The 16,333-nt window shown below is 38.6% G+C and overlaps 1 protein-coding gene across 2 annotated transcripts in view; it reads left to right on the plus strand.

The window, feature by feature from the left end:
• The window catches only part of LRBA (LPS responsive beige-like anchor protein), a 641,245-nt gene that overhangs the window by 434,022 nt on the left and 190,890 nt on the right, over positions 1-16,333 (plus strand). For both annotated transcript variants that reach the window (XM_075860361.1, XM_075860360.1), the window contains exons 42-43: positions 2,451-2,566; positions 2,825-2,937. In XM_075860361.1, coding sequence (XP_075716476.1) covers positions 2,451-2,566; positions 2,825-2,937 — 229 coding nt within the window. The remainder of the gene's footprint in view (positions 1-2,450; positions 2,567-2,824; positions 2,938-16,333) is intronic.

Here is a 16,333-nt window from a genome sequence, read left to right on the forward strand (position 1 = left end):
ATAGCGAATCTCCTCAATGCAGTGTTAAAGAGAATGTGTCCTCCAGAAAATGACTTATTGTTTAAATCAAGTTTTTTTGTCAAACGTATTTTTCCCGTTATGTTTTTTTTTTTTACATTTTCCATGTCACTATCTACATAAAAAAAATAATAATCCTGAAAACTTTTCTTTTTCACTCTGGCAACTGAGCCCTAAGGTCCTATAACATGGTCCGACGAGGGCCGTGTAAACGAGCGCCTATCAACGAGACCTCTCGATGATCGGCGCTCGTTTGTTAATTTCACAAGGAGCTTTTATCAGTACTGTATGGGGACCAACGCTCGTCCCCATACATTTCTATTATGTCGACAGTGCATCTTCCTGTTTACATAGGGAGATGTGCTGCCGACCAATGATAATTTTTTAGGCTGCGTAAACGATACAATCATCCTATGAACGAGCGTTTGCACGTTCATCGGCTGATCGTTGCCCTGTTTACACAGAGCAATGATTGAGAATGAGCGTTTTGTGAGCGCTTGCTCGTTTGCCCAATAATTGGCCGGTGTAAAAGGGCCCTTACAATAGACTGACACTTCCTGCTCTGTAGAGATCGCTTCTCAGCAGTTATCTCCTTATCACAGGCAGGATTACAATGAAAGTTAACACTTACAGTATGTATTGATAACATACTTGGCATTAGGTGATAAACACCGCTATCCTCTCCTATCCCTTCCTGCACAATGACCTTCTCGCAGGTCACAGAGCATACCTACAAAACTCTCCCATAGAATTGAACCGGTCACCTATTGTTTCCTATGGTCTATGTGGGCTTCTGTAAAGCATATCACTAAATACTGTTAACAGCAGTTCAGACAAGATGGCTGCCCCATAATCATGTACAGAAAACAGAATACAAAAATCTACACTCAGAAAATAAAGACTAGAAAAAAAAGACTTTCACGATCTGTTTTTATTAGTAAAAATGTTTAGGTGATACATTCCCTTTGTCAGCTCTCCTGACATGTCTGCTTTAATACCTGTATTTCCCATATAAAAACAATTATGGAGCATTAATAGGTCCCCTTTATTGCAGCCTAAGGCCTTTTTAAGACCGCCATATTACAGATGCAAAACCCAAACCTCCAACAGGTCTACTGAACCAGACTTGGATTACGATAGAATCCTATAAGGATCTTAGCCTGGTACGGTATAACTGTGGAAGGTCCGGGTATTGCGACTGTAATACCGAAGCAACGTATTCATATATGAGTGAGATAAATACGTTAAGTAGAGGTAAGCCATACTTTTAACTAGTCAAGTTAATATTCTATATTCAAATATTTGTAGCGAAGATGCAATTAATTTTTATAATGAAAGGTAGACTTACATCACAGTGTTGAGGAACTGCCTTATCCGAATTTCTCTCCCTAAACTAGAAGTCCCCTGTCTAAAGAACTGCCAAGTTCCTCACAATGCATAGTCATAAAGGGGGTTTTCCACAATTAACATTTACCAGCTATCCACAGGATATAATCACTGGGTCCCCCACCGATCTCTAGAACGGGGTCCCGATCCACGTTCTTCCTTACTGCGCGTTCGCTGTGAAGAGAATTTTAAATGGAGCAGCTGTCCCTGCCGCTCCATTCAATGTCTACGGGTCTGACGGAAACAGCTGAGCGATACACGCTACGTTCTCAGTCGGCCCCATAGACAATTTATGGGGTAGCGGCACACATACGCAACAGCTTAGTGGGGGCTGCCCACGATCATACAATCATCGCCTATCCTGGTGATAGATGATTATTGTCGGAAATGGCTTTAAATAAGCTGTACAGCACCGTAGTGCCGAGTATCTGTTTCTTCTAACATTTCTGCAGCCCTAATAAACTAGATGATCAGGTTCTGCATGTCTTAACACCAGGCATTGGAGGTGTATGCAGTTTGTTACATGTGATGCATGTAAATTCTTTCTGCATGTAGGAATGTGCTCAGTAGATGGATCAATTTCTCCATTAGGGCAGCCGTAGATGGACAGATACCTCATAATATGTGACAGTAGGTAAAGACCTCTGTCTCGACTTCGATTTATTTAGCGCTTCTGTCAAGGTCTCTTAGCCGGTCCTCACTACATATATATATATATATATATATATATATATATATTTTTTTTTTTTTTAATTTTATATTAGAAGAAACTCATTCCTCAGATATTTCAACATGCTGCTAAACCTTTAAACCATTGACTAGACATGGTTCATGCCTTAGAGTCAAGTCCAATTATTGCTATTTAGTGATTGTTATTGCCTACACTTTTCACAGGTCTCAGACATTATCTGTGTTCTGCTGAATTGTTTTATTTCCTATTATGTCGTGAACTTTGGTTTTAGGTACCTAACAATGTTTGGTATTATATTTTTCTTCCTTGTTTTCTTTTCTTAAAACCTAAAATTTACTTTTTTCTTTCTTGACAGACGCATTTCCCTGGCTAGCCCTCGGCAGATATTTAAAGCGTCAAACATGACTCAGCGTTGGCAGCACAGAGAAATCTCAAACTTTGAATACTTGATGTTCTTAAACACAATAGCTGGTAAAATAGTGACCGTATTCTCTGCAGTGCAATTTCTACTTAGTCGTTTTTTAGAAGGTTTTTAACAGCACAAAAACAATATACACGTACAGATGGATGGATATGTATTCTGTTATATTGTATCTATATCTTAATATTGAGAATTTCATGTGTCAGCAGACTTCTGAATAAAATAATATGCACTTATATGATCTCGATGTCTATTTTAATGAACTCTCACTGAAAAGGAGTATAAAATAATTTTGTTGCTTTTGACAGGGCGAACCTACAATGACTTGAATCAATATCCAGTATTTCCTTGGGTTATCACAAATTATGAGTCTGAAGAGCTGGATTTGACCCTCCCGAGCAACTTTAGGGATTTGTCAAAGGTTGGTGGTATTTTATAATCGTGTGTTTGATTATTTATCTGCTGTGCAGCAAATGTATGTTCGTTTTTGCAATGTCTTTTTGGTTTTTACTTTGACTATATTACATATATATTTATCCACTATAAAACATGAGATAAAGGAGAGTATGGCAACTTGCTGATCTAAGCAGGAAAAAAAGCCTTTAACCCCTTAATGACCAGCCTATTTTAAACCTTAATGACCAAGCCATTTTTTAAGTTTTTCCATCGTCACATTACAAGAGCTATAACCTTTTTATTTTTGCGTCGACATAGCTGTTTAAGGTCTTGTTTTTTTGCGGGACAAGTTGTATTTTTTAATAGCACCATTTTGGGGGACATATTATTTATTGATTAACTTTTATTAACTTTTATTTGGGGGAAATAGAAAAAAACCTGAAATTTCGCCACTCTTTCGCGTCTTAATTCTACACCGTTTACCGTGTGATATAAATAACACAATAACTTTATTCAGCGGGTTGTTACGATTGCAACGATACCAAATTTGTATAGCTTTTGTATGTTTTACTACTTTTACACAGTAAAAATGCTTTTTTTTTCAAAATTATTTGTTTTTGTGTCTCCATATTTGAAGAGCCGTAATGTTTTTATTTTTTCGCCGATGCGGTTGTATGAGGGCTTTATTTTGCGGGAAGACTTGTAGTTTTTATTGGGACCATTTTGGAGTAGATGCGACTTTTTGATCACTTTTTATCACATTTTTTTAAAGTCAGTATTCACAGAAAACAGCAATTTTTCCATAGTTTTTTATTAAAGTTTTTACGGCGTTCACCGTGCGGGTTAAATAATGTAATAGATTTATAGTCGGGGTCGTTACGGACGCGGCGATACCAAATATGTGTAACTTTTTAACTTTATTTTTTTAATAGTAAAATATTTTGTAAGGGGAAAAGCTGGATTTTTAATTTTTTTTCACATTTTTTTTAAATTAACTTTATTAAACGTTTTTTTCACTTTTTTACTAGTCCCACTAGGGGACTATAATATGTGATTCTGCGATCGCATTTATAATACACTGCAATACTTTTGTATTGCAGTGTATTACTGCCTGTCCGTTTAACACGGACAGGCATCTGCTATGTCATGCCTGCTGCATGATCTAGCAGGCATTCACTCCAGGCAGACCTGGGGGCCTTTATTAGGCCCCCGGCTGCCATTGGAGACACAGACACTCGGCGATCGTATCGCCGGGTGTCGGTGGGAGAGAGAGGGAGCTCCCTCCCTCTCTCCAAAACCACTCAGATGCGGTGCATGCTATTGTGCACCGCATCTAGGGGTTAAACGGGTGAGATCGATACTAATATCGATCTCACCCGGCAGAGCAGGGACTCCCCCAGCCCTTAGCTACCTCTTGCAGCTGAGAGCAGGGAGACTTGACAGCTCCCTGCTCTGTTTACTTATTCCGATGCCACGACGTAAAAAGTCTATGGCATCGGAATAAGGCCCGTTAGTGACCGACGTAGAAGCACGATGGGCCGGTCACTAACGGGTTAAACCAGTTCTCAAAAATCTTTCAACATCATACTTGTGAAGTGAATGTCTTGCGTACCTGAAGTAGGCCACCAATCACATATCAAAGTAGCTTAAAGCACCCACAAGCTCCTGTTAGAGGTGCACACTGCAGGACACTATTAGCGCTTGCTAGTATAACCGTTTAGGGCAAGGGTGCACAACATTTTTGGTCTGGGGGGCTGCATTGTCATTTTGTTCTACGTCAAGTATCTGCAATAAAACTTAGGCTGCTAAGACTCTGTTCACATTTGAGTCGTTATGAAAATAACGGAAATGACAGATCCGTCACATGACGGACACTAATGGTTTCCAACAGTAGCCGTTGATTTTATTGCGTTCTGCCGGGTTTCTGTCGTTGCCGTCATTTTCCCGGACAAAATAGTGCTGCATGCTGTACTATTTTGTACGGGATTTTTAGCGGAATCCCTGACTGGAGCTATTGACAGAGCCTCGAACGCAGATGTGAACGAAACCTAAAAGTGCTAATAATGCTTATTATATTAACCCCTTAATGCACCTTGATGTGCACTTACGTCAAGGTGCAGGGGGAGAAGTATGGAGCGTGCTCACGCGGTGAGCGCACTCCATACCCTGCGGGCGTCTGCTGTGTTTTACAGCCGACACCCAGAACTAACGGCCAGGAATAGCGCTCGCGCTGTTCCTGGCCGTTTAACCCCTCAAATGCTGTTATCAATCGCGACCGCAGCATCTGAGGCGTTAAAGAGAGGGGGGACGCCCTCCTCTGACAGCTCATCGGTGGCCCCATAGTACGATCGAGGGTCATCTATGGTTGTTATGGCAGCCCAGGGGCCTAAATGAAGGCCCCCAGGTCTGCCTTCACTCTGCCTCTGTTAAGCCCTGCCTGTGGTATGGCTTAACAGATGCCTGTAAAAATGACAATATACTGCAAAATCGCTGGTTCAAATCCCCTAGGGGGACTAATAAAATGTGTAAAAAAAAAAAAAAGTTAAACGTTTTTAGTAGTGACATTTTTTATTTTTTTTAAAGTTAAAAAAAACAAACATTTCCCATTTAAGTAATGTACAAATTAAAAAAATTTACAAAATTGGTATCGCTGCGACAGTAAAAGTCCGAACTATTACAATATACCATTTTTTAATGTGCACAATAAACGCCGTAAAAAGAAAAAAATCGAAAGCGCCAGAATCGATGATTTTATGTCAACTTAGCGGTGAATTTTTTTTTAATAAGTTATCAAAATGTCTTGCGTACCCAAAAATTGTACCAATAAAAACCACAGCTTGTTCCGCAAAAAATAAGCCCTCGCACCGCTCAATCCACGGAAAAATAAAAAAAGTTATGGCTTTCAGAATATGGGGGAAAAAAACCATTTTGTTTTTCTAACAAATAGTTTATTCTTTGTAAAAGGAGTAAAACATTAAAAAAAACTATATAGATATGGTATCGCAGTAATCGTATTGAGTTGACCAGAAGAATAAAGTAAATTTGTCGTTTTTACCGCATGGTGAAAGATGTAAAAACGAAACTCAAAAGAAATTGGAGGAATCAGTTTTTTCCGATTCCACACCACTTCAAATTTTTTTTTTAAATTCCCAGTACATTATATGGTACTTTAAACGGTGGCAGTAGCAACTACAACTCCTCACATAAAGAAAACAAACCCGAACACCACTCTATTGATGGAAAAATAAAAAAAGTTATGGCTCATAGAAGGTGGGGAGTGTAAAACGAAAATGAAAAAAAAAATGACTTGGACACTTAAGGGTTAATAAGCACTATTAAGTATTAATAAATAATTCACACTGTTGACAGTCGCATCTTAGCGGATAAATGGCCGAGATCTAAATTATCTTTGATCTTGGCCGTTACCGTTGGATGCCTGCTATGCCGTTCATTTACGGTTCTGGGGGGCAATCTGCTGTCATTGTTTATAAATGGGAGGGCCAGCACAAATAGTATTTTAAGCCCTTCCACTGCCGGCCATTATTCCTCCTATGTGCCTTGACTGCAGAGGAACGCACTCATGGGTAATACAGGCCCCTATCCCACAGTTACAGGCTATGTCTGTGTGACAGGTGATATTCAGTAACCAATGAGCACTTTCCTTTACTGCAGGGGAAAGTACAAATCCTTTTTAGATTATATTTAGTAAGACGTCAATCGGCTCAGAACAAAAAAGGTTAAACTAATTAATAAGGTATAAAAAAAGGATATAAAACTGTCAAGTTCAATCTATTATATTCTCTTTGTATTCATTTAGAGACCGGTAAAACAAAACTCTTGTAAATGAGCTATTTTAGATGACAATTCTTTCCCAACTCCCTAAATGGTATTCAGATAAAATGCCCAGGCCACATTTACAAATGTATTCATTCTAAAGCGTGGGTGTTTTTTTTCCAGTGGTTGTTACCGACATCATTTTTATTAATTGCACTGTCGAGGGACACGGAGGAAGCGAACACTCTTGACACTCACTGTGAACAGAGACCAAGTATTATACATAAGCCAATTAACAATGACTGATCATAGACCTTCCACTAGAACGTGTCATATTTGCCGATTCTAGGTCAGACAGTTGATAAATGTAATAGTGTCATCTTTTGGTACTTTGTTCTGTAGGTTATTTGCATGTGATTTGTGAAAGGCAAGAATCCACACTGCTGGTTATATGGCATGAGTATTTAAATTTTTCTAAAAGAATCATAAAATTGTCCAGAAGGGTCAGTTCACACAGAGTTTTTTGCCGGCAGAAAAAATCTGCCTCAGAATTTCTGAAGGAATTTTGAACAGCCAGCTTTATTTTAATGCCTTTTTATTTATTTTTTACAGCGTTTTTTGCTCACCGCCGTTAAATCTAATCCAAGGACTGCAGGCAAAATGCAGCAGAGAAATGCTCAAACGAACGGCACGTTTTTTTTCTGACCCCCCCCCCCCACACACACACACACTTAATTGCAATGGGAGGTCAATGTGCTTTTTTTTTCTGCGAGCAGCCAAATGCTGCATGGGAAAAAAAGCGCCTTTGCCTCCCGTTGAAGTCAATGGGATGCGATTTCAGCCGTTTTTTGGTCGCTGATTCCGATGTGGTTTCCGTTTTAAAGTCGGCGCATAAAAACTGTGTGAATTGACCCTAAAAGCTCAAGTACTTCTCCATCCTTCAAGATACTTTTCAGATTGTATTTTGTGATTGATCTGTATCTCTCTTATACATCAGGGATTCCAGTGGAATATTAAATTCTATCTGCTACTTGCCGCAGGCTACAAAAAAGTTCAGTCTTACTCTTATTCCCAGATTATAGACCGGTGTTAATTGTAGTCCGTAGCTCGATGTTGACTATTAGAGAACCTACTGGGTATTCTGAATTCTTTTTAGCAGCTATTCTGTATTACTATGTATTACTCCTGATTCTAAGGGGGCCAGTTTCATGAATCAAAGTTATTATTTAATTGCGATTTAAATAAATTTTCTAATTTCTTCTAAAATCAAAATAGTTTGTTCACTTAAACAAAATAATTTGTTACTTTATGTATTCTTTTATCCATATTTTACCTAGCTGAGATTTTTCTATTAAAACACAATTCCTTAAGGCTAGGATCGCACACACGGTTTTGTCTCAGATATTTTAGCCAAACACGGGAGTCAACACAAAAGAAAGGAGGCATCATTCTTTTCTTTATACCTTTCTATCCTATTGATCCACTTCTGGCTTTGGCTCAAAGAGCTGAGCCAAAAACTGCATCAAAAACTGCATCAAAATGGTGTATGTGATCCAGGCCTAAAAGGGAACCTGTCGGGTAGAACATGCAGTCTGATCTGTTAGCAGGATGTTATAGAGCAGAAGAAGCTGAACAGATTGATATATATTTAGTAGTGTGCAAAAAAAGACACAGTATAACCTATAATTCATCTATTTCAATTCCTGATCCTAAAGCGACCATTGGCGGTGTACTGCGTTTTTAGCAGTTATTTTTGTGTTCACACTCACAGAAGGAAGGCTGTGATTATTTTGTTGAGGCCGCCCACTGGACTCTCTATCCCTAAAGGTAAACTTCCAATAACCTGGCATGCTCCAGAACCAATTGAATTCAGGTTTATCAGAGTATCCAGAATATTAAAAATTTAAAACAAGAATTCAAAACCAATTTGCAATTGGTGTACAGTCTAAAAAAAATCTAGTTTACTGGTGCACAGCTCCACTTGTCCTTGGTTCCTGAAACACATCTAGACCTCAAACCTTCTACTTCTACACTTCTTCATCTCTATTTCAGACTGCTCACTCTTTCTCTTCTGAATCTATACTCCTAATGGGATTAAAGATTAAAATGGCAATGGATAATTTTTTAAAATAAAAATTAGGACCAGAACACAATTAAGGATTTAAACATTTATTTTAATTAGAATCAAATTCCAGATTAGCATGGAGTATGTGCTAATCCGTAACAGAGTAAAATTACATTTTACTGCAGCTGTATGAACGGAATGAAAATGAAGGATAAACATGTTGTTTATATCACCCTATCGCTGAACACGTCCCACCATTGTTCTTAGTTTAGTGTCAGTGACAGGACATCCATGAGTTAAACATAATAGACCATGGATTCAGCCAATAAATACGGTTGGGTATAGCGATGAGTAAGTCGCTTGCCATCGGCATAATCGCATTATTAATGTGATAATTCATTGATTGGAGTAAGAGACCACCAAGACGTCATTTACAATAGCTGTCTCAAATTTTTGGCGGATCAATGCAAGCAGCTATTCCAGTAAGCATGAAATGGAGTGGAAAAATCCTGGCCATTTAATTTTTGTAACATGGAGTATGAAGCACGGTACAGGACACATTGTCATGAAATTGTCAATTTAATATATAGTATTAGATGTAAATGGGGATGCCTCTTGTTCACTATTTCTGCATGGAGAGACTCGCCAGTCAGTCTATAAATGATGCTTTTGTCTGTGGATTCAGATTTCCCCTTTTTATATATTTATGACGACTTATATTATGGATGACACCCCTGAACTGCAGACACCAGAGCGAGGCTGGAAGCTGAGGAACGAGAAAGCTTGCAAGAGCTGTCTGTCTAGTTTAAAGACCAAGGCTAGATAAGAGACAGACCTGCGTCTAGTGACTAAAGTGGAGACAGATCACAGTACAAGAGCTTAGAATATATATAGTCCATTCAGAGCTAGAGATATAAGGGCCATTTCATAGCCTTATCAGGGGCATGAAAATATTTGATCATAGTACATAAAAATATTTTAATTATTGAGAATCAAGATTACCAAAAATCTCGGATCTGTAGTCCCAAAGTTACTTTTAATCTGGGATCGGCCCATGAGCCAACATTTTCGGGTCCAAATTTGAAATCTAAAAGCACCAACAGCAGGGAGTCTTGGAATTACTTGCCGAGGATATGTATGGAGGTCACTGTTCGAACGTTCAAATTTTCCTTTGTTTTTGTTAAACTTTATCCAATAATATAGAAAATCCAGTATTCCTTGGAAGACCACAGAATTGAATTGTAGCTGTATAATACAAAAGTGCCTGCAAGAGTTATTCAATGGTTATTGACATTCTACAAAATACTAATTTCACAATGACAGTACGATAGTAGTACGGTAACACCATACGACATTGTTAGTAGACATGTATATTAAATTGATAGTATTTGGATTGTTGTCATGCTGCCGCATACCCTTAGATTTTAATATTGCTCTTGTAGTGTATATAAAGGAATTATTTACATATTTTTCTAAAGCCTTGTTTATGTGACTGTGCACATGTTTAGTGAAGGAATTCCTTTCTGTATATGCTGCAAAAAACAGACTTCTAAGTAAAAAAAAATAAAAAGTATGTAAAATCTATTTTATATATATGTGTGTATATATATGTATATATATATATATTTATTCTATTTTGTTCTTACTAATGTGATGCAGTTTCAGTTGTCTGTAAATCACAAATACTAGCTCTGCTCTGGACAATATTCTGTTGCAATTTGTAGAAATGTCTGCTCATAGTTATGCAGAGTGCCACATGAAGGATTCCAGTGCTATCCGAGCAATAGATAAAATGGAGCGCACAATATGACGAAGCAGTAAACGGCGTGGAGTGTTGGATACGAGGTTTAGGCTTCTGCATTACACGGTTTAATACTGTGATTACTACTGGAGTGTTTTACAGGCCTACTGACATTGCCACAGTCATTCTTTCTACAGAATGTTGTTGTAATTCTTTAAAAAACTCTTTCTAAGAGTGAATATTTTGTGCTTTATTATAGTGTTTTAACCCCTTAATGACCAACCTATTTTAGACCTTAATGACCAAGCCATTTTTTAAGTTTTTCCATCATCTCATTAAAAGAGCTATAGCCTTTTCATTTTTGCGTCAACATAGCTGTATAAGGTCTTGTTTTTTGCGGGACAAGTTGTAATTTTTAATGGCACCATTTTGGGGTACATAGAATTTATTGATTAACTTTTATTTACTTTTTTTGGGGGTTGGAATAGAAAAAAACAGCAATTTCGCCACACTTTTTTGCTACTAAATTTACGCCGTTTACCGTGTGGTATAAATAACACAATACCTTTATTCAGTGGGTTGTTGCGATTGTAACGATACCAAAGTTGTATAGTTTTTGTATGTTTTACTACTTTTATTTGTCTTTGTGTTTCCATATTTGAAGAGCCGTAACGGTTTTATTTTTACGCCGATGCAGTTGTAGGAGGGCTTTTTTTTTGCGGGACGACTTGTAGTTTTTATCGGTACCATTTTGGAGTAGATTGGACTTTTTGATCACTTTTTATCATATTTTTTTTAAGTCTGGATTCAAAGAAAACAGCAATTTTTGCATGTTTTTTTATTTTAATTTTTACGACGTTCACCTTGCGGGTTAAATAATGTAATAAGTTTATAGTCGGGGTCGTTACGGACGCGGCGATACCAAATATGTGTAACTTTTTTACTTCATTTTTTTTGTTAATAATAAAGCAGTTTGTAAGCGAGAAAATTGGGTTTTTCATGTTTTTTTTTTCACTTTATTTTTTGTAACTTTTTTTTTCACTTTTTTACTCGTCCCACCAGGGGACTTTACTATGCGATTATCTGATCGCGTTTATAATACACTGCAATACTTCTGTATTGCAGTGTATTATGCCTGTCTGTGTAAAACGGACAGGCATCTGCTAGGTCATGCCAGAGGCATGACCTAGCAGGCATTCACTACAGGCAGACCTGGGGGCCTTTATTATACCCCCGGCTGCCATCGGAGACACAGACACTCGAGACTCGGATGCGGTGCACGCTATTGAGCACCGCATCTGAGGGGTTAAACGGGTGAGATCGATGCTAATATCGATCTCACCCGGTCGAGCAGGGACGCCCTCAGCTACCTCTGGCAGCTGAGAGTAGGGAGATTTGACAGCTCCCTGCACTGTTTATTTATTCCGAAGCAGCGGCGTAAAAAGTCTATTGCATCGGAATAAGGCCCGTTAGTGACCGACGTAAAAACACTATGGGCCGGTCGCTAACGGGTTAAATAATGAAAGATAAATTAAAAAATATGTTTGTCACTATAAATGCAGTCCGTGTGCAAAAAGTTGTAAAACATAAAGTGCCATAAATTAGGTTTTGCCGCAATCGGACTGACCCGCAGAATAAAGTTAACATGTAGTTTATAGCGCATGGTGAACGCTGTATAAAAAAAAAACCTAACAAACTATGGCAGAATTGCTGTTGTTTTTGTCACCTTGCCTCCCCAAAAAAAAGGATAAAAAGTGGTCAAAATGTCGCATGTAGCCCAAAATGGTACCAATAATAACTACAGCTCATCCCACAAAAAAACAGCCCTCATACCGCTACGTCTATGAAAAAATAAAATTAGTTAAGGCTCCAATAAGTCAGGGAAAATAAATATCCAGTTGTGCAGCCCGAGGGGAACATTTCTTCTGTTTCAAGAGGCGAATTATCAAGGCACTAAAATTAGGGAGCCAGGAATGGGAGGGCCCAAACATATCTGCTGGATGCGAGGGCGCCCATATTATACCAGGACCACACATCCCAACAAAATTCCCCAAACTGCAAAGGTGCCGAGTGTGGACCAAAAGGGGGATAAGGAAGGCCATTTATCAGTGCATAAAGGTTGGCTCCACAGCGTAACACACATCTATGGATTATTTTTTATTTTTTTTACCTTATCATTATACCACCTCACTATGCCCCTGATGTACTCTGCCCAGCTCACATATGCCCCACATTATAAACGGAAACACCAGTAATACTCCAAACAAAACTAATACCAAGCAAAAGCCACACTCCAAAAGCCAAATGGCGCTACCTCCCTTCTGAACCCTACAGCGTGCCCAAAGAGCAGTTTACTTCCACATATATGGCGTCGCCATATCCGGGATAACCCTTTTAACAATTTTTGGTGTGTGTGTCCAGTGGCATAAGCTGGGCACCACGTATTTGCCACTGAATTGGCATATCTAGGGAAAAATTAAAATTTTTACTTTGCACCTTCCGCAGCGCAATCATTTATGGAAAAGACCTGTGGGGTGAAAATGCTCACTATACTCCTTAATAAATGCCTTGAGGGGTGTAGTTTCCAAAATGGGGTCACTTCTCAGGGGTTTCTTTTATTATTTCACATCAGCGCCTCTGCAATTGTGAACCAATACTTTGTAAGTCGCCAAATTAGGCCTCAATTTTACATGGTACTCTTTCACTCGTGAGCCTGGTCGAATGTCCAGGCAAAAGATTAGGGTGTTTCTAAAACCGGCAAACACAGCATAATAATTAGAGAGCTGTCTTGTTATGGTGGCACAAGCTGGGCACCACATATTGGCATATCTATGGAAAAAATCAAATTTTCACTCTGCAACATCGATTGCACAGTAATTTCTGCCAAACACCTGCGGAGTTAACATGCTCACTACACACCTAGGTGAATACCTCGAGGGGTGTTGTTTCAAAAATGGGGTCACTTCTGGGGGGGATGCACTTTTTTGTTCCCACAGGGACTTTGCAAATGCGACACAGCGCCCAGAAACCAATCCAGCAAAATCTGTACTCCAAAAGCCAAATGGCGCTCCTTCCCTTCTGAGCCCTACTGTGTGCCCAAACAGCAGTTTATGACCACGTGTGGGGTACTGCCGTACTCGGGAGAAATTGCTTTACAAGTGTTGGAGGTTCTTTTTTTCCTTTATTTGATGAGAAAATGAAAAATTTTGAGCTACAACTATTGAAAAAAAAGAATTTTTTTTTAATTTTCACTGCCCAATTCTATTAAAATCTATGAAACCTCTGTGGGATCAAAATGCTCACTACACCCCTACATGGATTCTTCAAGGGGTGTAGTTTCCTAAATGCGGTAACTTTTTTGGTGTTTTCACTGTTTTGGTCCCTTAAGGGCTTTGCAAATGTGACATAGCCTCCGCAAACCATTCCTGCTAAATTTGAGCTCCAAAAGCCAAATAGTGCTCTTTCCCTTCTAAGCCCTGCCGTGTGTCCAAACAGCCATTTATGACCACATATGGGGTATTGTTTTACTCGGGAGAAATTACTTTACAAATTTTGCGTTGCTTTTTCTCTTTTAGTCCTTGTGGAAATTAGAAAAAATTAGCTAAACCTACATTTTCTTTGAAAGAATGTAGATTTTCATTTTCACTGCCTACTTTCAATAATTTCTGCAAAAAACATGTGGGGTCAAAATGCTCACTATACCCCTAGATAATTTCCTCAAGGGGTGTAGTTTCCAAAATGGGGTCACTTTTGGGGGATTTCCACTGTTTTGGCACCGCAAGAGCCCTTCAAACCTGACATGGTGCCTAAAATATTTTCTAAGAAAAAGGAGGCCCCAAGATCCTCTAGGTGCTCCTTTGAGTCTGAGGCCTGTGTTTCAGTCCATTAGCACACTAGGGCCACATGTCGGATATTTATAAAAACTGTAGAATCTGGACAATAAATATTGAGTTGCATTTCTATGGTAAAACGTTCTGGGTTACAAAAAAAAATTGATTTAAAATGAATTTCTGCAAAATGAAATTTGAAAATGTCACCTCTACTTTGCTCAATTCCTGTGAAACGTCTAGAGGGTTAAGGGTTAAGGGTTTTGAATACTTTGATGGGGTAAGTTTTTAAAATGGAGTGACTTACTGGTGGTTACTAATATATAAAGCCCTAAAAGCCGCTTCACAACTGAACTGGCCCCTGTAAAAATAGCCTTTTGAAATTTTCTTTAAAATGTGAGAGATTGCTGCTAAAGTTCTAAGCCTTGTAATATCCTAGAAAAATAAAAGGTTGTTTTAAAAAAAACAATGCCAATCTAAAGTAGACATATGGGGGATGGTAATTAGCTAAAATTTTGTGTGGTATTACTATCTGTCTTACAAGCAGATACGTTAAAATGTATAAAAATGCAAATTTTTGCAATTTTTCACTAAATTGTGGTGTTTTTTTACTAATAATTATTGAATTTATCGACCAAATCTCAGAATCGCTTTGATAGGTAAAAGTATTCCTAAGTTATTACCACATAAAGTGACAAGTCAGATTTGAAAAAATGGGACTGGTCCTGAAGGCCAAAATGAGCTTGGTCCTCAAGGGGTTAAGGGCTTTTTGCACCTGCCAATATATTTGGCCAGTGCAGCGAGTGCCGATCAACGAGACATCGTTGATCGGCACTCATTTGCTCGTGTCACACAGAGCTATGTATGGGGACGAGCCGTCGTAACTCCGATCTCTCGTCCCCATACGTTATCATGTCGGTAGCGCGTCTCCCTGTTTACAGGTAGATGCGCTGCCGACAACAATAATATTTTATTTTTTTAAAACGATACGATCAGCAGATGATTGAGTGGTTGCTCGTTAATCTTCTGATCGCTGCCCTGTTTACACTGGGCAATTATGGTGAAAGAGCGTTCTATGAATACTTGTCTGCCTGATTATCGCCCAGTGTGAAAGGGCCTTTAGTAGGCTGAAGTAGTGCTAAGTGAATAATGAGGTAATCGCACTCAGTCATCTCTCTGTGCAATTGAACGCCGCTCTCTAGAACCATGCTCCTCAAATTGCAAGGCACCCCACCATTTGTTGGGGAGGCAGTTTGGACTGAAGTGATCATATGTTACTAATAAAGACACAAAATACCCTTTTCCTGCAACGCTGAATAGAGGTAATAAGTTAAGTAAGGTGATCTATAAGAACAATTTTATTCAGAGATACTTGGCATCATTGATTAAAACTCAATCTGGATTCTTCCTATGTATTTGTGTCTAATTTGATCAGAGTCTGCATATAAGCAGCACAGAATTCCACTGCTATGTGGTAAGGTACTAGGACTGTGTGTGCAGATCACTGTCCAGTGTATACGCTATTGCAGATTGCATTTAACCCCTTGCACACAGCTATTTTTAGGTTTTTTTATTTGAGTTTTTCCATTGTTAAATTCTAAAAACCATAACTTTTTGATTTTTCCGTTGACATAGCCATATGTGGGCTTGGTTTTTGCGGGACAGGTTGTTGTTTTTAATTGTGCCATTAAATGGTACCATATAATGTACTGGTAAACTGGAAAAAAAATGTATGGGGTGGAATGGGAAAAAAACTGATTCCTTCATTTTGTTCTCTGGGTTTCGTTTTTAGGGCGTCACTGTGCTGTAAAAACAACATGTTAACTGTTAATCGTATTCGCCTGCCACTGTGCGGGTGAATACGATTATGGCGATACCAAATTTATTTACTATTGTCATGATGTACTTTCACGTGTTTGTGTCGCCATATTTTTCCATCGATGGATCACCATACTGGGTGCATATAACTTTTTGATCACTTTCTATTCCATTTTTTGGGGAAGCAAGGTGACCA

This window comes from Rhinoderma darwinii, chromosome 1 (genome assembly GCF_050947455.1).
Source record: "Rhinoderma darwinii isolate aRhiDar2 chromosome 1, aRhiDar2.hap1, whole genome shotgun sequence".
NCBI lineage: Eukaryota > Metazoa > Chordata > Amphibia > Anura > Rhinodermatidae > Rhinoderma > Rhinoderma darwinii.